The 24,004-nt window shown below is 42.1% G+C and overlaps 2 protein-coding genes across 3 annotated transcripts in view; both read right to left on the bottom strand.

Annotated features, from left to right (window-relative positions):
• Positions 1 to 2,571: 2,571 nt before the first annotated feature.
• Positions 2,572 to 15,890, bottom strand: phf11 (PHD finger protein 11). The gene is made up of 16 exons (XM_083638885.1): positions 15,729 to 15,890; positions 12,722 to 12,826; positions 12,458 to 12,591; positions 12,306 to 12,354; positions 11,338 to 11,408; positions 11,166 to 11,212; positions 10,950 to 11,074; positions 10,841 to 10,863; positions 10,525 to 10,595; positions 10,322 to 10,401; positions 10,150 to 10,183; positions 9,985 to 10,052; positions 7,722 to 7,800; positions 3,371 to 3,565; positions 3,164 to 3,235; positions 2,572 to 2,788 (listed from the first exon to the last, which is right to left on the bottom strand). Exons 1-16 carry the CDS (start codon positions 15,837 to 15,839, stop codon positions 2,682 to 2,684), a joined length of 1,371 nt encoding a protein of 456 aa, XP_083495011.1. The 5' UTR covers positions 15,840 to 15,890; the 3' UTR covers positions 2,572 to 2,681.
• Positions 15,891 to 23,066: 7,176 nt separating this feature from the next.
• Positions 23,067 to 24,004, bottom strand: part of mcf2lb (mcf.2 cell line derived transforming sequence-like b) — a 31,007-nt gene continuing 30,069 nt past the window's right edge. For both annotated transcript variants that reach the window (XM_083639054.1, XM_083639053.1), the window contains exon 29: positions 23,067 to 23,983. In XM_083639054.1, the coding sequence (XP_083495180.1) occupies positions 23,904 to 23,983 (80 nt within the window). In that variant the 3' untranslated portion in view covers positions 23,067 to 23,903. The remainder of the gene's footprint in view (positions 23,984 to 24,004) is intronic.

A 24,004-nucleotide genomic window follows, 5' to 3' on the forward strand; every position in this document is an offset into this window, starting at 1 on the left:
AGTATTCATGCCAATCAATAAACAATGCATTCAACCAAACTGTAAAAAAAAAAAGGCTTATACATTGTGAGAAAATAGTTAAATTATAATATGAAGTTACCGGTAGTTATTAGGAACCCATTATCAGCTTTTCCCTACCTTTATTTACTACTTTGAAGGCTGGTTTTAACAGGGCTACCGTGAACATGAACCTATGATCAGTGCCCCCTTTTGGCCAATGACCGACAATTACAAGTTCCTTTAAATGAATCGAATGAAAGGAGCTTGAACATCTTTTGTTAGAAATTTTACACAGCAATTCTAAGAAAAAGAGGGAAAAAAGGTCAAGTCATGAGCAACTGTTACAAACCCGCCTAGGGGAACCGGAACGCAACACAAGAGTGCCCCCACTCTTACCACTCCCACGAATGGCCAGCTGACCCAGGATCATTCATAAGTTCACCAAGTAGCTGTTTTTTGTTTAATTATGCAAAAAAAAAAAAAATCCCATTCGCATCCTCTGTGGGCCAATGGGTGAAATTTTGTAAATACTAGATCCAAAAAGCATGATGAATCAGCAAAGTATATTAGATCATTGGTTCCTAAACTGTGGTCCGGGGCTCCGCCTGGTGGTCCACAAGAGAATTGGAAAAAAAAAAAATCCTTTACAGACACCAGTATACACATTAACCCTGAGGAGTTGCCGCATTGGGCCGATTTTCAGAAATATCGTGTTTGGGAAATATCACAATTTTGAACATTTACTTTCAGAGGCTGCAGCAGGCTCAGTTTTAAAGCCAGAGTGAAGATTCTGGTATCATATCAAACTAGAAGACATAAGGAATCAATTTGTACCAACCATGTCATGCTAGTTTGTCAGGAAGGTAGCTAAAGAACACTCCAAATTTACGCTAATTTTTTTTTCAAAGGGGTCCTCTTTTTCACAGCCTAATGGTGGCAGGTGTGCATGCGTGTGTCCGTTTTGAACCAGCTAGTAGCCTTATATTGTCATTTAGCCTTTCTGCTGCCATTGCATGGTTAAATCAGCAAATGTAATTTTATGGGGGGGGGGGGGGGGGGGGTGTATACACAGTGGAAGTGGTCCCTGGGAAATTTGGTTTGGTACGTAGTGGTACTTGGACGGAAAGGTTTGGGAACCCCTGTTCTAGATTATGTGTGACTAATGAACTTAAAGCCCAGATGAAGACCATTATTACATTTTTAGGTTCCATTAAATATCAATTACATTTACAAAAGAGTGTCTTGTAAAATATCAATTACATTTACTAAAGATTTACCTTATTTTACTAGGAAGCTCACCTCAGCACTGACACAAAAAAGCCCTCACCAAAACACCTGAGAACAGTGGTGCTGAGGGTGAACAACTGCAATACAATTGTATTTCAAAAATACATACTGGTAATAAAATAACTTCTACCGTTATAAGATTCTGGAAAAACTTGGTTCCACTTTTAGGGCTGGGTATGGAAATCTTTTACTACAAAGATGACGAATCAGCATGACATCACAACAAAAAGTAAACTCCTCAAAAACACAATACAATGATACAATACTGAGGATACAGTATAATTTATTTGTATATATACGTACTATATTTGTATTTTATTGTACAGTATATACCTACTTCTATTTTATTGTTTTATTGTCTATTCCTATTCTTCTTATGTTTATATTTTTCAGATTTTTCCCTACCTGAGTGTGAGCAACTGTAGCATTACTCAACGTTTTTTCTGATTCTGGTGCCACTGCAGCAGAAACCAGTATGAAATAAAGCTGAAAATCTGTGCCAAACAAACGTGTGTGTGTATATATATATATATCTATATATATATGACACATACAACATACCAGACACATACCCCCAATCAGGCTTCCCACCCTCAGGCACAGCCAATCGTGCCTATATGGATACCCGACCAAGATGGAGGTAACACGTGGATACGAACCTTCGTGTTGGTAGGCAGGGAATCTACCGCTACACTACCCAGACACCCCATAGGGTCCCATTCTAAACGTTGAAAAAAGTACAACACTTAAACTGTGATTTCTCAAACAGTACAGAATATAAATTAAAGCTGAATTAAGGTGATATTATAGTTGTGGTAACTTGTTTAAAGTTTGAATAGAGTGTCTATCTTAAAGTATGAAGGAAGTAGTAAGAGTTTAAAGAGGGCATGGTTGCACGATGAACTGCTGTTTAAAACGAACGACAGTTGCACCCAGAAGTATAACCAATCCAGTTGTTTAGAAACATGCTGATTCGTCCTATACAATTTTAAAACTTCACATTTGATATGTTTTGAAAACATACTTTCATTGTTGAATTAATAAATGTAAATTAATTTCCAACATCTTTCCTGAATAGAATTATACCATCTACAAATAATTTACCGTACTCAATTACAAAAGCTCATAATCATGAGCTCATATCTGTTAATGCTTAAGGATTAATCCAGTAGTAGTGTATTTCAATATCCAGCCCCATCTAGAATATTTACCAAAAAAAAAAAAAATGAAATGAAAGGCACAATCAATCAATAGAAAAATACTGTACCGTATAAAAAAGGAGGACAAAATAAACATTCAAAAATAACAACAAACCATCACAGGGCTCACAGAATGTAGAAAAACATTAGATATAACCATTGACCTCAAAGACGAGTGTGAGATGTGGAAGTATCTTACAGGTTGTGTCTCTTCAGGCCCGACATCACCTCGTCCATGACTGCTGTGGCTTTTTCCACTTCTGTCTGTTCCTTCTTCAACTCACTCTTTTTCTTCTTCAATTCTGTACAACAGGTGAGTTGTCATTTAGATAGCATTTTATTTTTTATTACAAAAAAACTCACAATTTTGAATTTAGAAGATCTAGTATTAAGGAGCAATATTTGTGTATGTGTTAAAAGATTGTTGTAACTTTGTTTATAAAAGAAGTAGATAATAAAAAAATACATAGAAAACTAAATTGCCTGGTTTTCACTATCATTTCAAACATTTGGGACCAATTTATATTTGCTTATTTGCATGGTTATGCAACAATTTATACTACTTCAACTTGTTTTGACTGCTAAAATTGTTATAGTTAACTGCCTGATTCTCTTCCACAAAGGCACAATGGTGCAATTTGACAGTGGAAATTGTGCCTATAAAATATTTGCTTCACCTTCCTGCTGCTTGGTCATTAGCTCTGTCAGTTTGCCAGAGGCTCCCATCACTCTCCAGGCAACATTATAATCTGTCAAAAGAGAAGAGAGGACTTTTAGAGATGATTTCAGTGTGAGAGGAGTACATAATGAGACAGCGATGCTTGCTGGCCCATGTCAGGCATTGGCTAGAGTGCCATAGTTCATTATCATGTCTCCTCCCTCACCCTCCTGGCTGGCCTGGTCCTGTTGAATCCTGTTGGAGAGGTTGTTCATTTCGCTGATGAAGTCGTAGAAGACGCCCTGCGTACAGCCGGCCTTGTTGCAACCTTTCCAGAAAATGGCGGAGTCGATGCTGGGCTCCAGGACTGAAGGGAGGGACACTGGGGAGGGAGGGGAGGCGTGTTGCGTGCCATTGGGGGCTGAGTGAGAGCAAGGAGGGGGCACATGGTTATTGTGAGGGGGTGCAGGTAAAACAGGCGAGCTGGTGCACTGAGGCGAGCCGATAACGCAGAGAGGTTCCTGTGGACCGGAAAGCCCGGCGGTGTGTGTGGCATGCCTGTGGCTGGGACTGCCTGAGAGGAGAGACAGCTCCACACATCATCATCATCATCATCATCATCTAGGCTTACATGACATCACTTGGTTTCAAACATCCTCTTGTGTTCCAGTCGAATTTGACGGATTTACAAGTTTTCTCTCTGAAAGATGTCGTTCTTTTAATCTGATGAGTTCATTTAACCCAAAGTTTGGCTTTGTCCAAAGTAGCCTGTGATACTGAAGTGAAACCCATAGCACATACCCATACCCATAGGCATACTTTCAATGGATTAAGACTCCTCCGGTGAGAGGAGTTTTAAAGTGAGCCACAGCTCAGAACTGAGAACTGGACGTTGGTCCTCAAATGCGGGTGATATGGCCATTAGGTAAATTTTCAAAGAAAACTGAAATCTACCCTTGAGGTCATAAGCAAGCAATGAAATAAGCTTTGACCTGCCGGGGGGGGGGGGGGGGGGGGGGGGGGGGGGCACAGGTCTGGACTGCTATGAACTGCCCTGCTCCGTTGCTCTGCTCTGAACTGCAGTGTACATCTGCACTGACTGCATAATCTGATCTATGTCCATGCACATGAGCTGTACATATTTCTGTTCACATTTCCGTCGTACATAAGTTATTTCTGTGTCAAAGTCAAACTGATAATATGAATGGTTAAGAGAACTTGGCCAACTGATAATGTGAATGGTTAAGAGAACTTGGCCACTTTTCAACCAGCTATCCGAAATCAGGATATAGAGTGTGAAAAACAAGGTTGGTTCTATTTCGTATCCACCTTATTTTTGGCGGCCATTTTTGCCTGATCTGGATGATGGGTGCTTCTTCCGGTGTGATCCTCCCAGCCTTGTTGCTGACAGCTTGACACCCGTCTGGGCGAACGGAGCAAATCACTAATCAGGTCCAACTTGGCAAAAATCTCGTCGATAAATATCCCTTTAAGAGCGCAGTGCATTCATGGGTAATCGCCTGCTGTGGCTAATATTAACCATTTCGAGTAACACTGTTTCCATACGGATCACCAGCGTTAGTTTGTTGTTTATAACGTGGCTATATTCATAACATTTTCTATCTCGGATGCGTTATTTCGAATCGCACATAGGTTACGCCTGGCGCAACCTATGTGGGTTTCAGGACGAAACAGACTCGAGCCACTAACGTCATCTTAAGAGCACAATATTCCTAGAATGCAAGTTTAACTAAACAGTTACATGTCCTCTGCATTCTACATAAAATTAAGATATTACGGGTTGTTTTATTTTGTATGTTACATACTTATTGACCAAGTTATGTTCAATTCAGCCAGGGTACAAGAGACTGAGTGTAGGTGGCCATCTTTTCAAATCAAGTAGAATACATTAGGAAATGGCAAGCTGCAACAATGAGTCACGTTAAACCGGACCTTGTACGCACAATTCTTTTTTACAGTGGGACATTCAAAAATAAGGTGGATAGGTTTTGCCCTTTAAGAGCCGTCGCTATTAGGTTCATCATCCCTCTGGGCTTTACAGACGGGTCACTCTCCACACTCTCTTTAACATTATGTTCAATATGAAACTCATTCACAAAACACAATACCATCCACAGATATAATATACTGTGCATTTTGAGTAATTGATTGTCTGACTGAAATATTTTGTTTTTAGTTAACCTAGCTAAAACATTTTCTATATATATTTTTTTATCCTTAATGAGAAAATACGCCTACGTCACATTAATAGCCTGATATCAGACTGAATTGTCAACTACCGGTAGTTACTCAATTTCCATCTTCAGAAGCAGCCAAAACTCAACTCGGTGGAGTGGGCGGATTTGAAGTTGTGGACCCAGACAATCACATTCAATGAATGAATTATAGGAAATGGTTGCTTGACATCATAATGCTTTACCTGCTGGCCTGCTGGCAATATCCAGCTCTGCAAACTTAGTTCTTTCTCTCTCTGCTGTAGTATCCTCATCTTGGAAGGCATTGTAGTTTACTGTAAGCACCCACAATTGTCAGCGTCAACAATACCAGTGTCAAGGGGCGTCTGGGTAGTGTCGAGGTCAAAGCACTCGCCTACCACCAGGGGGCGACTAGGTAGTGTCGAGGTAAAAGCCCTCGCCTACCACCAGGGGGCGTCTGGGTAGTGTCGAGGTAAAAGCCCTCGCCTACCACCGCAGAAACCCTGATTTAATTCCCGGATCCCCAGATCGGCAGAGGGGGTGGAGCAATGACTAGGACAGCAGGGGGAATTGGCCAAGTACAATTGGGGAGAAAGTACAGTAGGAAGGAAAAACCTATATATATATTTTTTTTTTTAATTGATAAAAACAACAAAGAACAATACCACATCTCTGTGTCCCTTGGAGGCATGTCTATAATTTTTTTTATAAAAGTTTGGATGATATGGCGAATATTAATTTGGTTAACAAATATGGGTTACTTGTATGCAGCCACAACAGCATAATAATAATAAAAATTAAATAAATACATATTTCTTCCTCCAGAGGGCCAGCTCAGCCAAAGAGGGCCAATGGGCTGCTGCCCGTGCTTGTGCATGTTAGTGCTGCACGATTAATCGAATCGCAATCGCAATCGCGATGTCAGCACGTGCGATTGCATAACCGCAAAAGTGTGCGATTATTTTATTTTTTTCACGTCTTTTTGAGTGTGTGTGTGTGTGTGTGTGTAAGAGCCTCCTTTAAACTAACGTTACACGCGACGCAGCAAACACACGTTTCTCAGCCATCACACTGGGCATCAATACTAGCGGGAGACTTCTCCCATGCACTCCCGCAAATAAGTAATGATATGTGCAGCAAGGTACATATTATCTACAGAGAGGGCGAGAGAGAACATCTATGATCGCTAACAGCAAGCTATGCTAATAACTAGCTAGCCGTTCGTTCAGAAACGCATGTAAACAGCCGTGTGATCAGTGAGAACGTCAGTAAAATAAGGAGAGAGCTGCAGGTGCTTATGCAGAACTAGTGCGCGATTAGGTACACAGTGGGGATGACCCGCTGTGATGAAGAATATAACGAGATTAACAAGGTTGATAGCAAAACACTGTCGCAGCTGCCAGCACTGGCAGCATCACCTCCAGGCTAGCTAACTAGCCTGTCACATGACGCCTTCATGGTCCCTCGTTAAAAGTCTGCAGATGCACGTTCTCACCTCTCTCTCTCAAGAAGCGTCACGTGAGTGTGGCGTTTAAGGCCATCTGTCGCTACAAAATAAATAAACGGGGTGTATCATTCATTAGTATTGCTGGACAGACATGTAACTAACTTTGCAACTTTGCTGAGCCATCTTCTATGTGCTGTAACACAGTGCAGTTTCTATTTGACTGGTGTTTCTTTTTTACATGTTTGGGACAGGCAAATGTCTCAAAATGTTTTATTTTTTTGTAAAGATAATTTAATTTCAAATTGTTTTTTTTAGTTTTAATATATTTTAAATTGTAACATATTTCATGTATTTTAGTCTGTGATATGTGAAACCGTGGTATTTTTGTCCAAGGTTATCATACCGTCAAAAACTCATGCCGGCACATCCCTAGATACCTAGTGGCAGTGGTGGCCCAACGGTTAGAGAAGCGAGCTTCAATCCCCGGGACCGGCAGGATAAATCTGGGTGGGGAAAGTGAAAAGGCAGCGCTTGCCCCTCCCTCATTACCACCACTGAGGTGCCCTTGAGCAAGGCCTTAACCCCAACTGCTCCATTGGAGCTGATCAGTGGCAAGCAGATCAGACTGTGGTTGTACTGGTCAGCTTCCAGGTATGAATGTGTGTGTGAATGTGAACAGGGCACTCCTGAAAAAGAGAGCATTGCTCTCAGTGAGACTCCCCCTGTATGAATAAAGGTTAAAAAAAAAAAAAAAAAAAAAAAACTCTTGTTTATTATATCGCAATCACAATCGCAATCGCAATATTGTCCACCCTAATCGCTAATCGCACCTTTTCCCCAAATCGTGCAGCACTAGTGCATGTCTAGTGTGACTGGATGTGGTCTGGTTGATGTGCGTGAAGACGTAGCAGTACCTGTTGTCTGGGAATTCTCTGACTCCATGCGGGTGCCGCGGGCCGTCACGGGCGGCAACAGACTCTCTGACTCTGCATCCTGAGGCAAAGCAAAAGTCAATTTTCATTTTGGCAAAGTAGCTGTTCTGCTAATTGTGATAATTTAGTGGGAATACGATAAATATATATATATATTTATCGTATATATACTACACGAGTTCAGAGATTATATCAATGGTACACACCCCACACTCAGATTCTCCATGGTATTTGACAAGAAGCAGATTGATTTTTTAGATTTACGGATTTCTGTTGAACATGATGGCTTAAGCACCACCATTTTTAGAAAACTTACCGACAGGAACAGTGTGTTGCACGCACGTAGCCACCATCCCAGACGTTTAGTTGAAAATATCCCATATGGACAGTTTTTACGTCTCAAACGCATCTGTACTGACCCTGTTGACTTTGAATCGAAAGCTAATGAAATGCACGCCCGTTTTAAACAGCGGGGCTATAAAGAGTCTACCATCCGGACAGCCAGAAATAAGGTCAGTACAGTACATAGGGAGACCCTCCTAGACCCTGGTAATAAGGAGCCACAAGAGTATCGAGTCACTTTTGTTTCAGAGTTTAGCACAGCTTCCCAGGCCATTAAAGATATCATTTGTAGACATTGGAAGAACGTGCTTGAATGCGACCCTCTACTGGAGAACATCACCAAATTTCCTCCAAGGTTTTGTTTCAGAAGAGGCAACAACATCAGAGACGCTGTTGTCAGGTCCATGTATTCGACTCCTAGGCCCATTGACTCTAGCTGGCTTAGTAAGGGGTTGTGCGGCAATTTCCGCTGTGGCAGGTGCACACACTGTTCCAACACCACAGACACCAAGGTTTTCTTCCACCCTAAAACCGGACAACAGTATAAAATCAAAGGCTTCATTAATTGTAATACCACGAATGTTATTTATTTACTTAAGTGCCCGTGCGGAAAAATTTATATCGGTCATACAAAACGTAGTCTTAAATTACGCATAGCCGAGCACAAAGCGGCCATTAGAAATGGTAACATGGATTACATAATAGCTAAACATTACAAGGAACGTAACCATGGTTCAGCAGCCACTCTTAAGTTTGTTGGTATTGAGAGAGTTTCCCTCCCACCTAGGGGAGGGAACATGAAGAAACTCCTTTTACAGAGAGAGTCCTATTGGATTTTCACTCTGGACTCAATGGAGCCTCATGGGCTCAATGACAATCATGAGTTGTATTCTTTTTTGTAATGAGTGTAATGAGGGTAATATCGTTGTCCTGTTTTTTTGTTTTTGTATTTTTCACATCTATTTTAAATTTATTACTTTTGTACAATGGGTACATACAAACTTGTATGTTTTGATTGCCCCAAACAAACCCCCCCCCCCCCCCCCCCCCCTTGTTGTTATGGGGATTACACCATCTCCTGGGGATCTTCAGCAACTGCTGCACTTTACACTGCTGCAGCTGCTGTACTTTTTCCTTTCCTGCATTGACTCTCTTTAGGAGGTTTCCTGCCCTTTTAATGTGATTGCGGGCATTTCTGGTTCCAAATGTGTTGAGCCTTACACTTGTTGCCCATTAAGGTATGTTTTTATTGTGTAACCTGTGTTTCCTCATTTAATTGCTTAATTGACCTGTTCATTGAGGGGCGGGCCGTTCAGTCACACGGCCTGCTACAAAGGTGTTTGTAATCACTGCACTTTTACTATGAACCTGATGAAGCAGCAAGCCTGCGAAACGCGTTGTTCTGCTAAAATAAATATGATCTTTTGATATAACTTTGGTCACCCTGTTCTTCTGGAGTGTTGCGGTCAACTTCATATGGACTTGTTCCTGTAGAGACTGTTTTTATGTTATATATATATATATATATATATATATATATATATATATATATATATATATATAAAAGCATCAACCAAAAAGGGAAACTGGTTTTATGGGCCGACGTGAATAAGATATCAATTGTATACAGTCCAAGCTGAACTTTTGTGCTGGACTGACTCGAATTGGGTTTTAGAGGCATGGCTTTTAAATAGAGAATAAAGAGTCAGAGAATGAATAAATCTACTACAGGACTACACGAGTAATTAGAGGAACACATGAATTAAACTTTAACATGTTGAACTAGAGAAAAGTGTCTTTGTTCAATACAGTATAAAGTGGGTTACGGCTGTTAAGGACAGCAGATACAGACTTTGAAGGCGGGACGTGTTTGACAGTAATGATGGGTGAAGTATGAACTCACTGAATGTACGATTGTTACATCGTTGTCTGCATCTTCTCGACCGCTGCTTTGACCCGCCACCTGATTTCCTGTGCGTCACAACACAAGTTTTCAAACCTCTTGAGTCTTGTGTAACAAGTCTTTGCTACATACAGTATGTACATTTTATCTGCTGTAACAGCCTACCTGAGATGGATGCAGTAGGACACTGAGGCACAGTCTAGAGAGAGAAGTGGAGAAAAATGAATGATGGAGAAGAAGAATACAGACTGAATTATTTAACATCTATAGTCTCGACTGACATTGTTACTCTGGATTCATCTGAGATCATAATTTTCTTAATTGGTTGTAGACTTACTTGGTTAGATTTTTGGCTTTCATCTAAGTCGGACTCTAAAGGGGCAAACATTGCCATGTCTTCGTTAGCTTTATCCTCATCTGTAGAGCATGAATCGCACAAATTAGTGTGTGTATCATCATGTAACGGAATCATAAAGACTGTCTAAACCTACGTGGGTGCCATTTGCCCGTTTATGTGCTGGAAGCAAGCAATGAGCTAACCTGAATGTGAGTCAGTTGATAACTTCCTCTTCCAGCCTTGGCTGTTGCGTTTGGAGGGAGTCCCTTCCTGTCTGTGATAGAGAAGAGAGGTCAGGCAGTGTCACAGCAGATGCAGTTGTGACTGTTATAACCTTATAATAAGACAAAAAAAACATCAAGTAGTCAAGTCAGTATCATGCAAGGAGGAAGAGCAAGTGTTCTCAGCTTAGGACAGGACAGACCAAACATGTATAATCATGGTAAATGGTCAAATGGACTGCATTTATATAGCACTTTTATCCAAAGCGTTTTACAAATGATCACAGTGCACACTTACTTGCCACTGGAACGCAACCGTCTCTGTTTCAACAGAAAAAACAAAGAGATTAATCACTGAATCATTTTGAAATGTGACTGATTGAAATGACTGTCAGCAGCACATGTACCTTGGATAAGCGCTTCCGACTGCTGGATGAGTTTGACGGGCCAGCCACTGAGTCACTGCCGTTAGAAGACGGGCCAGCCACTGAGTCACTGGCGTTAGAAGACGGGCCAGCCACTGCATTGTGATCTGTCAAATACAAGATTTCATCTGTGTGATACTAAGAAACGACAAAACACATGATGATGTCGCCATGAGACGCGCTGTGAACACAACTTACTGTTGGGCCCCTCATGGGACGAGGGCCTATGTTTGTCACAGTATAACCTAAGAACACACAACACAATGAGACGCTGATATTGAGAGCAGACAAAACAAGAAACATTTAGAATTTAGATCACAAACAGATCAGATTACAAAGAAAGATGGTTGCAAAATGTGAACATACTCACATGACCGAGACATTACTCAAACAATCCAAACTAATATTTTCTTCTGCCTTGTTACAGGTAAGGCAATACACCTGATGAAAATAAAACATGGAACAGAGAACACAAGACATAACTCATAAAGGGTTTGGGGGTTATCAACTGGAAGTTTCAGTTATTTGATTGTTGTGTTTCTATGTATGATATTACAGTTTTTCCTGACAGAATGTATGGCTATTTTGGTCATGGGTTTCATACATTTTCAAAAATCTTATCAAATGGGGGTCCGTAGTCCAATTTGTGTCAGTTTAGGGGTCCTTGAAGTGAAAACGTTTGAGAGCCAGCCACTGACAGATTTAAGACTGTCTTTCTGTGGATGTAATAATAAATCAGTCCACAGATACAAAAAGGTAACAAAGGACATGTTTATTTTGATACTGCAATACAAAATGTGCAGCTGACTGAACTGACTGAAAAAACTATTGTAACTATTGTTGTATAAGTCACCTGAGGCCTCTTTTATGCTCCAACACATGACTGAAGTGTTTTTCCAATTGAGTTTGACCAGGTGAGACATGAGTGAGACCAGTTGGTAATCAGGGTGTTGCAGTTTGAAGGCCAGTGTTTTCCAGCTGAACAAAGTGTGCTAAATGATGCCATTTGTGTGTGGAGTTTTGCAAAAATGTGATTTAGAAATGGTATTTGAGTGAGAAGGATGGAATTGTGATTAGAGTTGGGCAGTTTGGAGTTCTGCTGTTGATACATGAGCTTCAGGTTTTCAGAATTGTGTGCATATTGCATAGTTCCATTGTTTGTGTTCAACCACTGGACTACAGAGAAAAGGTTGATTTATTTCACCAGTAACGTCCAGGGATTCATATTTCCATGGCACAAATAAAAATGGAGCATCTGTATTGGAAGACTGATTTGCACATTTTTGTGATGTCCCTTATTTCAATATAGCCATATTTATTACATCACTTGATACAGACCTTAGATGATGCAGATGCTGTTTTCTCACTGTGCTTGGAGCAGTACAACCTGAAGAGTAAAAACACAGAGGTGCTTTTATAATCCTATCAATAATAATTAACCAATGATCAATTATTTTTGAGAAGCTATAAACAGACAGACTTGGACTAACCCATACTGCCCACTGTCCTCATCCTCAATAGGCACAGCTCCATCTGAGACAGCACATGGGTAGTGGTAGGACTTCTTGCAGCGTTTCACTTCACACCCAGCAGTGGCTCCCCTTTTCTTACATTTGTCACAGGTCTGAATGATGCAAATAAATGGGTCATATTTCATTTGTTTTTGTTGGCACAGAATTGAATGAGGAGGCTTATCCCCAAAAAACTAAAATATATATTCACAATTAAGTTTAACAGAGTAACAAAGAATTTACCAGTTTACTTCCTCGTTTGGCCTCAGTCTTCACATCCTCCACAGAAAACCCAAATAAGTCATCAAACTCTGGTGAATTTTGGCAATAAATCCCAGAGGAATAAAGCTGCAAATGAGATACCACATGTAAGAACATATCATGGGCAACATCATTAGAATTCAAATAGACAAACTTGTCTACTTAAACATAGAGGTCTTACGGGAATTGGATGTTTTTTGTGTACATGAAAAAGGCAGTCTTGGAGGGGAATACCGCCCAATTTTAAACTAATACAGTACATGGTATTAGGGATGCACCGATCGATCGGCACGTGACCGGAAATGGCCGATTTTCACGTGATCGGCCTCGATCGGTGATCTGCGCCGGTCACTCTAAAATGCCGATTCTGTGAGCCGATTTTCAAGTGACGTGCGTGCACGTCACTTGAGGGGGCACAAACATGTTAAGTAATGGTAAAGTAAGCAGGAAGTAATGGTGTATTCCTTAGTAACTACTCAGTAAGATGTACTGCTTTACTTGAGGGGTCACACATATGTTAAGTAATGGTAAAGTAAGCAGGAAGTAATGGTGTATTCCTTAGTAACTACTCAGTAAGATGTACTGCTTTACTTGAGGGGTCACACACATGTTAAGTAATGGTAAAGTAAGCAGGCAGTAATGGTGCATTCCTTAGTAACAACTCAGTAAGATTTACTGCTTTACTTGAGGGGGCACAAACATGGGAACTAATGGTAAAGTAAGCAGGAAGTAATGATGCACTAACATGGTAAGTAATAGTCAGTTCTTAAGGAACTACCTGTTCATGAACTAGTGAAATATTTAAAAAAAAATTAAGGAAGTAATCATTACTTACTGGTTCGTTAACATGGTAACTAATGGTCAGTTCTTAAGTAACTACCATGGGAACTAATGGTCAGTTCTTAAGTAACTACCATTAAGGATCTTTAAGGAACTACCGATTAACTATTAATGAACTAGTAAATGAAAACAAATGAAAAAAAAATTTTTTTAGGGAAGTAATCATTACTTACTGGTTCGTTAACATGGTAACTAATGGTCAGTTCTTAAGTAACTACCATTAAGGAACTACCTATCAACTACTCATTAACTAATCATTAACTATTCATGAACTAATGGTTCGTTCCTTACTCGTTCCTCAGTAACTACCCATTTTTTGTGTTACAGTATTGTGATGTGAATCAGCTGTGGGTCCATGACGTCAGGAATAGGGACTCCCTGATTGACAATTACACGCAGGTGGGACTGATCACGGGGGGAATGAGACGCTGAACATTTAAAAGACAGTGGGACTCACATTCGCGTTGGCGGAGCACAACGCTGCTGTAGCTCAGCACTCTGTTAGGCTTTCGGGGGGGGGGGGGTCGATCGTGGTCAGATAGGACCACCGGTGACGAAGATAGATAGCCAGCGGCTGCGGCCCAAGGGTTCTTGTGTAGGCCCAGGGGGAGCCAGCCAGGGACGAGACATAATAGAGAGTGTGTCGATGCTGCAGCCTGCATAGCTCCCATACTGCAGTCGGACGTCCTGCTACCGCCCGACTGAATCCAAGTGATCAGCTGTATGCTGTTGTTCATGTCGTCCAGCGAAGCCGTTTCCCCGGGGAGTTGGACGGCATCCCAAGCGTAGACCCCGGGGAGGGTCGCGCCCAAGCGGGCGAGTTAAGTTTACTTTTAATATTGAATATCAATTGTCTATAGTTATTTATATGTGCATTTAGGCCTATTTGTAGTTTTAATAAGGGTGGCGGGGGGAAGCAGAGGAGGGAAGGCTAACTAAACGCATGAAGAGTATTCCCATGTTTTCACTTAATCTAACAAATGGTCGTTCGCAGTGCTTATTGATTAAGTGTTGTTTGATAACTTGCAGTGCCTCCTGTAGAGGGTGTTTGCATGCCGTGTTCGAGTGGTGTGCTTTAAAGCTAGGTTATGCTTAGCCCTGTGTGTGGTGGTTTCTCAAACTAATGGAAGCCTTATTGTGGCTGGTTGCCCCCTGTCTATTTGCCCTGCCCTCTTTTATGAAATAGGCTAACTGAATTAAGTGTCATTTTCTACTTTGATTGTCTAATAAAGATTGTTGTATTGTATACCCCAGTCTGTGCAATTGATCATTTAAGGGCTTTGACAATAGCAGTTTCTCCTGCTGGTATATTAAACCCACATTTATTACAGTATTATGAAGTGTTACCGGAGTGGGGGGTGCAGGGGGGATTAGAAACATAAACATACCAGCTCTGGTACTAAACATAGCCTAAACATAACTGAACTAACACTTTGGGCAGACTGCACACATGTCTTAACATCATGTGTTTTTATGGGTGGAGTAATATCCCATAATGTCATAATGTAAACGTCTTCAACGGTCACCTCAGTGCTTTGCATACACACACACACAAACACAGGCACACACACATCAGCTAGCTACGGCCGCTTTTCGCGAGCCCCGCACCCAACAAAATCTAATCACTTCTGATTCCAAGTGGATGTTTGAGCCAAATTTTAAGAAATTCCCTCAAGGCGTCCCTGAGATATCGTTTTACCGAGCACGGGAGTTAAACCATAAAGTTTGAGTACAATTCTTCAGTCCTACAATATCAAAAGATATGTATAACATTTATCAGTTCAATTTGTGTATTTTATCGAGTTTGAAAGATGTAGGGACAGATACATAACATATAACATCTGATTATATGTACGACAGCATTTGTAGCCTAGGCTAGTTTTGCAATGGTTATTTTTTAAACATCCTGACCAGAAGTTGAAATGAAACGGTTGCCCAAGCTGCTAACCGTTATTTGCACAATGACATCACTTTCTAAACTTCGTTCCCGCCTGATATGCAGCATCTGAAGTAGGTTTCCTCAGCTAGTCGGCCCAAATCATAGGCTGTAGAAAGACCAAACAGGTTCATGCCTGTTCAACAGCTTTACGCACAACAAAACCAAGACAAATAGTCGTGTTTTTTTTGTGTGAATAGTCGTGGTTTTTACCAAGCAGTTTTGATGAGCCGTCACGTAATCTTTTGTCGACAACGGTCCAGTAATCCTCGTCTCCTTGGACCTTTGGCAGAATATGCAGAACACGAGTCTAACGTCAGTCATATCTACCGACGTGACTGGATAAGTGAAGAGAAATAGCCGTTCCAGTTGAATCTCCTTCGTTGTCGAGTAGTTGTGAGAGCAAGTTCCCCGTGGCCAATGGTTGCCAGAAAGCAGAAAAATATCCCACAACAATCTCCTTCTTCTTCTAGTATTTTATATCCCCCAATCTTCTTCTTCTTCTTTAAGGTTATTGGCGGTTGGTAAACAACGAATTGGTGCATTACCGCCACCAACTGGTATGGAGTGTGGATCAGAATCTACTCTATTATTTAGTATTTATAAAAAAGAAAATTAAAGAAAGAAACAAATATATATACATATAGATACATAGCCTTTCTATATATATATACATCTACAATAATATCCTCATATCCTCCCAATCAAATTTGTTGTTCTAAGATACTTAAATATGAGTTGATAACAGTAAGAGTTCTTTTGCAAAATATCCACCAATTCAAAGTTTAATTTTACCTCTCTGAGGTCCTGTACCAGCTGTCTTCTTTCTGACTCATATTTCTGACAGTGTATCATTACATGTTCAATTGTTTCTTCTTGCCCGCACTCACATCTACCTGTATTGTGCTTTCCTACAATGACTAATAAACTGTTTAATCCAGTGCGTCTGTGTCCAAACCTGAGTGTCGATATAATTGTCTCCTCTCTCCTGTTCCTTCCTGCGCTTCTCATATCCCACCATCCCCATCGATCGGTGTACTCCTTCAATGTCTTCTTCTTCTGTTGTGTATTACGGCATTGCATTGCATTACTGCCTCCTGGATTTATCCATCCACTGTTTCCATAATCTATTACAGACTTGACTTGTATAGTCCAGTTTCTCTCTCTCTGTCCTGGATGTTTGCAACCACAATTCATCTGGCTGGCTTCCATGTGGGTGTAACATGTGGGTGTAACATGTGGGTGTAACAGCACATATATAACACGCCTTTGATGCTTTTTTTCATACACAATGTGTCACAATGTGTCAATTAGTCCAGTTTCTCTTCAATTCACCCTGACCTCAACTCGTCCCAGTCTCTCTCTCTCTCTCTTCAACAGAGACAGGCTGGGCAGCCGGGTCGACACCCCATGGAGGACAGGCCTCGGGGTGGGGTCGGAGGTTAAGCCTGCATGGACCACACTGTATAAGGGGCCGTTGCCAAAGTATGCCGGAGACTTACAGTGGAGGGTACTACATAGGGGAACTGCCAGTCAATGCTTTTGTCTCTGTGGTGAACTCTGATGTGAACAGTGGCTGTCCTTTCTGTGTGGGGTGAGAGAGACAATCTTTCACTGCTTCAGAGACAGTGTGAGGCTCAGGCCTCTCTTCAATGTGCTGGTTTCCTTGTTTGCTTTTCTTGGTGCCGTTTTTACTTTTTCCATCTTTATTTTTGGTTTCCAGTGTGGCAAGAGTAAACAGAGGATCATGGGACATATTGTAAATTTCTTGCTGGGGCAGGCAAAGATGCCGGCGTACCTCAGCAGGAAGAGGAAACTAGATTCAGATGTCCAAGAAGACCCTGCTGTAGTCTTGTTCAGAGCAGGTGGTGTCTGGGGGAAGCTGTGTGCAGGCTGGAGGGAGGAGAGCTGGTTTTTAACACAGAGTTGGGATGAGGAGGGCTTGACAATGTGTATGAATGTCCATGACCGGTCGGTTTTGGTTTGTTTGTTGTTGCTGTGTCGGGGGGGGGGGGGGGATGTGGAGGGGTTGCTTTGGTTCTGATTTCGTGTTTTGTGAAAATTGTTTGTCCTCTGCCATGATGTACATGTCGTAGGTAGAGGTTTCATTAAAGGCTTGTTAAAACTCAAACTCTCTGTCTCTTTATATTATATATAATGTGTGTGTGACAGTGTACACATATGTCACACATTCCGTTACACCCACATGGAAGCCAGCCAGATTAATTGTGGTTGCAAACATCCAGGGCAGGCGCTGCATATACCACAGCTTTGATGCTCTTTTTTTATTTTCTTCGTAAATTTGTCATGATGTCGGCTGATTTACATTAACGTGATCAAGCTTTAGGACGATCTAAGCAAAAACTGAAGCTTTGTGGACAGCAGGACTCAAAGTATGACAAAAGTAAGATGCTTATCACCCTACCTATGAGCTTCAAAACGAACTATATGCCTAGTTATGCAAATTAAAATGAGCAGCTTGGGCAACAATTTCATTTCGACTTCTGGTCAGGATGATGTCACAACTTCGCATCACTGATGACATCACAATGCTCTTATGACATCAATGATGTCACAATGCCACGGCCGAGCCCGCCCTGCAGCTCGACTGCTGTGCAGGCTCACTTGCTCTTATGACATCACTGATGAATGACATCACTGATCATATCACAACTTCGCATCTTATGACATCATCAGAGGGGCTTTATGACATCACTGATGATGTCACAATGCCTCCTTGTGTGTCTTGTTTATAGAGAGGCAAAGTGAACGTCACTTCCTGCTTTTCTCCCTGTACCAGCCGCTGAAAAAATATGAATGGCGGTGAATGGAGAATAACTTACTTTGCTGATCCCTTTTGAATTGTGCCACGGGGTGCCAACGTTAATTTTGACGATTTAAAACATAACTTTGATTGTCAAGAAAGTTGCAGTTTGTCGCCAAACTGTTGCACTATAAGTTATAAATCAGAAAGACTACATGGCATGCACTGTTGCCTAGGTGACGTCACTTTCTCTACCGGCAAAGCTGAACAAGACTACGTTTCAGTTTGACGATAAACTGCGACTTTCTTTACATGCAAAGTTATGTTTTAAATTGACAAAATAAACGTTGGCACCCCGTGGCACAATTCAAACGCGATCAAAAAAGTAATGTTATTCTCCGTTCACTGCCATTCATATTTTCCCCAGCGCTGGTACAGGGAGAAAGCAGGAAGTGACGTTTCCCTTTGGCTCTCTATTTACAAAATTCACATCCGTGCTCATTGTTTTGAACGAATGGCGAGTGACCGCATAGATATATATAAAGGCTAGATGGCTTAAGGCGGAGTCACCAGCGTCGTTGAACGGCCGCCATCTTGCTACAGTGCCTTTCTGGTACGTTCTATGGTAGCTGGTGACCTGCACAGACAAAAATACTCATAACTCGCTGAAATCTTGACGGATTTACAAACGGTTTGGTTTATTACAAGCATATTCCGTTCCCGAGATACGACCAAAAAAAAAAAAAAAACACTAAAAACACTATTTTTTTGATGGGCTCCAAATTACACCAAAATTAAACTGAAGCATCTATGCCATGAGAGGGATTCAGGCACAAAGTTTCATGCAGTTTCATCCATTTCCCTAGGAGTTATGATCATCTGATGTTGCCATACTAACCCAACAACAGATGCTCATAACTCCTAGTAGCTCCCTGTAGCAAGATGGCCGTCATGCGACGACGTCGCTCTCCATTGGCCGGCAGCGCGGGTAAGCCAGTAGGGTAAGCTATCTAGCCTTAGGCTCGTTTGAGATGAGCAAATTCTGCGCAGATTCGACCAGCGCCTTGCTTGCCCCGTTGCATGATGGTTAGAAAGTTGTCCGACTTGCTCCGTCCTGCCCGACTGCGTGAGTCACGCGACTCTCGCGAGAGCGAGGCGGGCGCAGATTTGGAGCGAGGCGCCGCAGTTGCTCCCCACCAACTGCGTCCGACTGTGGATGACAGAGGATGACGAGAAACGCATCAAGCTGAGCGCCCATTGGTTCAACACAGGTGCATCACAAACCCACAGTGAAGTGTAGAAACTTCAATTTTATATCTATTCCAAGCTGTCACTCCATATTTTACATAAATACCACCTGGAATGCCTACATTAAAATAAAAATAAGGAATCTGAAGATCTGTGTTATTTGAGCAGTGAGTGTGGGTGGCGCTAATGCATGTTTTAATTTGTTTACAAACCGCTGTTAAACCAAACTGTAGAAGAAGAAAAGCAGCAGCGAGTGTGCCGTCAGGGGTGTTCGACTTGTTGACGCCTCGCCTGACTGCGCTCGCCTGCTCTCGCCTGCTTTCCAGGCGAGGCGGCAGTCATCTCAAACGAGCCTTGAGTGACCGACCCCCTGTTCCGGGTCCGGGTCGCGTGACGCGTGAGTACCCGCCTAGAACAAATCACTGGGACTTTCCTTCCATTATGCTGCACCTAAGTAGGTTTCCTCAGCTAGTCGGCCACACGGGGACACCTCGGCATTCCGAAATACCGGCATTCCGACAAAATTCTAACCCTAACCTCGCCATTGCGAAAGAACCCTCCCCCAGACCCTACCTAACCCTAACCTCTCCCACCCCCCACGCCTAAGCCTAACCTAACCTCTCGGCGAAACATTTTTTGGAGATAAAAAAAGGGCCGCCTCTCCGAAAGCATAGAAGTCAATGATCGGAATGCCGACACTTCGGAATGGCGAAAGCATAGAAGTCAATGATCGGAATGCCGACACTTCGGAATGGTGAGGTGTCCCCCGGCCACATTTTCAACAGCTTACACACCGACGACCCAAGCCTTGCCTATGCCTTGCCTTCAGGCGCGTAGCCACGGGTGTGCTAGGGTGTGCCAATGCCACCCAGACAGGCCGCTGGCACACCCAAAAAAAATGGGGTAAAAAAGGTTTTTTGTTTTGTCTGCAAAACACATCAACGCTGTCATGCACTGTGTCCAACTGTCCGCCTGCAAGTAAATCCATAGAGAAAATAAGTAGCAAAGAGCGTTCCCATCTGCAACGAAAATCACTTCCTTGTTTGCCTGAGACGCATGTGTACCCATGCGTCTCAGGCAAACAAGGAAGTGATTTTCGTTGCAGAGAGGTAACCCTCTTGGAACCACTCTTGCTGGTTCCTCTCGCTATGGATTTACTTTGAAAATGACAGTTTCGCGTACTTTGGATTATTATTTGATGATCGCATGGTGAGTACACAAGTCACAACATGTATGTGATTGTTTCTAGCGCTGTTGTGTGTGCTTTTGGGGAATGAACGGCGGTAGCATATTAGAGACTGCCACACTACTGTACTATCTAACTAGCGTTAACAGTACTAGCAGCCCCCATGTATCACTGTGAAACGCACTTTCTAATGCACGCCACGCACAGTGAAGATGTTGGCGGCGTGTCCCTTCGCATTTAACGTTAGCCAGGAGACTTTTCAGTCATGCATCTGCATGCGTCTCAGATTTCTAATAATATACGGGTCCACACGAACATGCCAACCAAATTTGCGTTCTTTCCCGACTAGAACACTCATTGGAAAAAGTAGGTGAGACTTTTTTGAGATACTAAACAAAGTGGTTTTACATGTTGCCAAAAAATACAATTTAATTGACTGCTTCTACCTGCTAATAATGAGTGCGAAAAGGAGCAAACAACACACAAATATTCCTCTAAATCTGGTTTGAAAAGACCCAAAATTGTTTTGGCGGCGGCCTCGCGGCCGCCACCAAATGCTCCGCCCCCTGGCACACCCTGGCTTTCTGTGGCACACCCAATGAGCCGAGTCTGGCTACGCTACTGCTTGCCTTTACCCACGCTTTTTAAGAGGCGTCCGTTTTAGTCAACGAGGCTGTGTACACCGGGCGCCTGAGCGTGAACCCTGCGTGTACCCACGCCTTGCCTATGCCTTGCCGATTTTATCGAATAGGCGAGAGTTCTATTTTGAAGCCGACAAGGCGCGTGCAGGCAGACTTCTTCTGTCAAGCCATGAAAGAAAAACGCACAATATCCGTCGGAAATGGAAAAGTCAACTGAATTTCAAAATAAAATGGAGTTACTACAACATGTTGAGCAGAGAGACAGAGATATTGACGGGTGGCTATCACGTGGGGCTTTCTCCCCGTCGGCAAACAAATCTTCATGAGAGAGAATAGCGACCGAAGAAGCAAGATGGACAATGTTGTTGTGCCAGGCTGCCAGCACATATTCTTGCAAGATCACCTCTCTAAAATGTCCGACTATAGTCAGACCTGGTTATACATATCCAGCATCAATATAACATTAAATATATCCGATTTATTTTACCTAGAGGCTACCCATGACAATTCTGGACAACACGTGAAAAAATACAGTCGGGAGAGAGGAGAGGCGCTTGTGACTCGGCTCCAGGTTCGGCGTGCAAAAGGCGTGCGGTGTGATCGCAAAAGCGTGTAACAGGTTCACGCCCAGCTCGGCGTAGGCGTGGGTTGAGGCAAGGCAAGGCTTGGGTCGTCGGTGCACAACAAAACCAAGACATACTCGTGTTTTTACCAAGCAGTTTTGATGAGCCGTCACGGAATCTTTAGTCGACAACGGTCCAGTAATCCTCGTCTCCTTGGAACTTTGGCAGAGTATGCAGAACACGTTTCTAACCATACTCATATCTACCGACTATATATTGTGAATATAAGTGACTGGATAAGTGAAGAGAAATAGACGAGTAGCGGTTTTCCAGTTGAATCTCATTCGTTGTCGAGTAGTTGTGAGCATGTATGTATTGTTGTGAGAGCAACTTCCTCTGGTGGTCAGTGTGGTTGCCAGATAGCAGAAAAATATCCCCCAACAGCCAACGATGTACTGTTTCAATGTCTTCTTCTTCTGTGGTGTATTACGACAGTTGGCATCCTTTAAGTCGCATTTAATTTAATTTACGGTATTCTGAGAGAACAACTATTTAATGGGCTACTTTTGAAATTCAATTTCATTTTGATAATGTATGATCATGATCTTTCATGTATGATTTTATTTGTTGTCTTACTGTATTTAATACTTGTCAGATGTTGCATTTCATGTCACAGGTTAAGGTTTACCCTAGCTTAATGCCCCTTTAAAGTTTTATCTTATCTTATTTTATCATTTTATCATTTTAGTGGTCATTGCTAATAAACACAAAAATCTGACACTGAAAACACAAGTAGGAGTGTTTCTGCTAAACCTGGCAACCCAGCTGGATAGCTTCAGTTTCATTTCAGTCTATTTCAGTTCAGTTGCTCCCCCCACGCTTCCTGTACACGCGCCGCGCACGTACACACACACCACAAGGCCAATGACTGAATTATCCTCATAAGTTTTTGTTTATGTAAAAACATTACCATACTTAATTTACAATATAGCATCTCAAATAACAAACATTGTATGACATATGAAATTAATGAACAATATCTACATTCAGAACATGACCCCTATACAGGGAATAAGTTAGCTCTATACAACAATCTCTGATTATTCACATTAAACATTTCAAATTGTAGCATACATGAAGACCCACAGAGTTAGACCAGAGTCCATCAGAGACCCACAAGACAAAAGCTCATGGTGCATGTCTGGGCAGCTGTGGGCAGAACACATATACACGTTTCCCTACAGGCTGGTACAACTGAACAAAAACAGGGGGAAGGAGAGACAGAGAGCAATAGAGGTGAATTGAGACTAAGCATGAATATGTGGGACTTCTTCATTTTTGATAAATAAATAAACTTCTAGAGGGAAGGAGCAGAGGACAAAGAAGTGATTAACTCTCAGAGCAACATTCATGAAAGCTAATGTATTCATTTCATTCTTACTTTTATATTTACAATAACATTGAAATGACAAACTCCTGTAAAGGATAGAGGGGAATTGTTGCAGATGGACACAAAGCTCGTCGTGAGAGATGCAATGCCAGCGTGAAAAAAGTCATCCACACGTGATCTCTAATCTTGATTCACTTTACTGTTAACGCCAATAGATGCATTGACTGAGATCAGTCCTGCTGGCCCACTCATACATCTATTACATTACAATCACATGGATCCCCTACTCTTGATCAAAAAAAGAATGGACAAGTTTAGGAATGGAAGATCTGTACTTTGATGGGGAATTGCAGTATGTCATGTAGTATGTTCACCACATGAGGGCGCCACAATCAAATGTATAACATGTGCCATCATCTCAATATACATCATTTGGTGTCCTTTGTGATACAAAAAAAACAACAAGCAAAAATACAGCTTTCAGTGGAAAATGTGACAGAAATCTTTTGAGTATTGATGTTGGCAATATAGCATCACCCAGATAAGGTGATGCAGTGACAGTGAGTGCGGAGGGGTTTGCTGGTGAGGAGGTAGGTTCAGGGCTTGATGTCAGAGAAGCTTGTGTAGGTCTCACTGCAGCTGGAGGATGTGCTGAGGTTTCCAGAGCCACTGCCCTCTGGTACACAAACACAAGCAT

This window comes from Poromitra crassiceps (assembly GCF_964638095.1).
Source record: "Poromitra crassiceps genome assembly, chromosome: 6".
Lineage (NCBI taxonomy): Eukaryota > Metazoa > Chordata > Actinopteri > Beryciformes > Melamphaidae > Poromitra > Poromitra crassiceps.

Coding starts and splice junctions, on each gene's coding strand:
- phf11 (XM_083638885.1), bottom strand. CDS start 15,839: ATGACTGACGTTAGACTCGTGTTCTGCATATTCTGCCAAAGGTCCAAG. Junction 10,864..10,949: donor GTCGGAAGCGCTTATCCAAG/GTACATGTGCTG, acceptor CTGTTGAAACAG/AGACGGTTGCGTTCCAGTGG. Junction 10,053..10,149: donor TCCTACTGCATCCATCTCAG/GTAGGCTGTTAC, acceptor TGTGACGCACAG/GAAATCAGGTGGCGGGTCAA.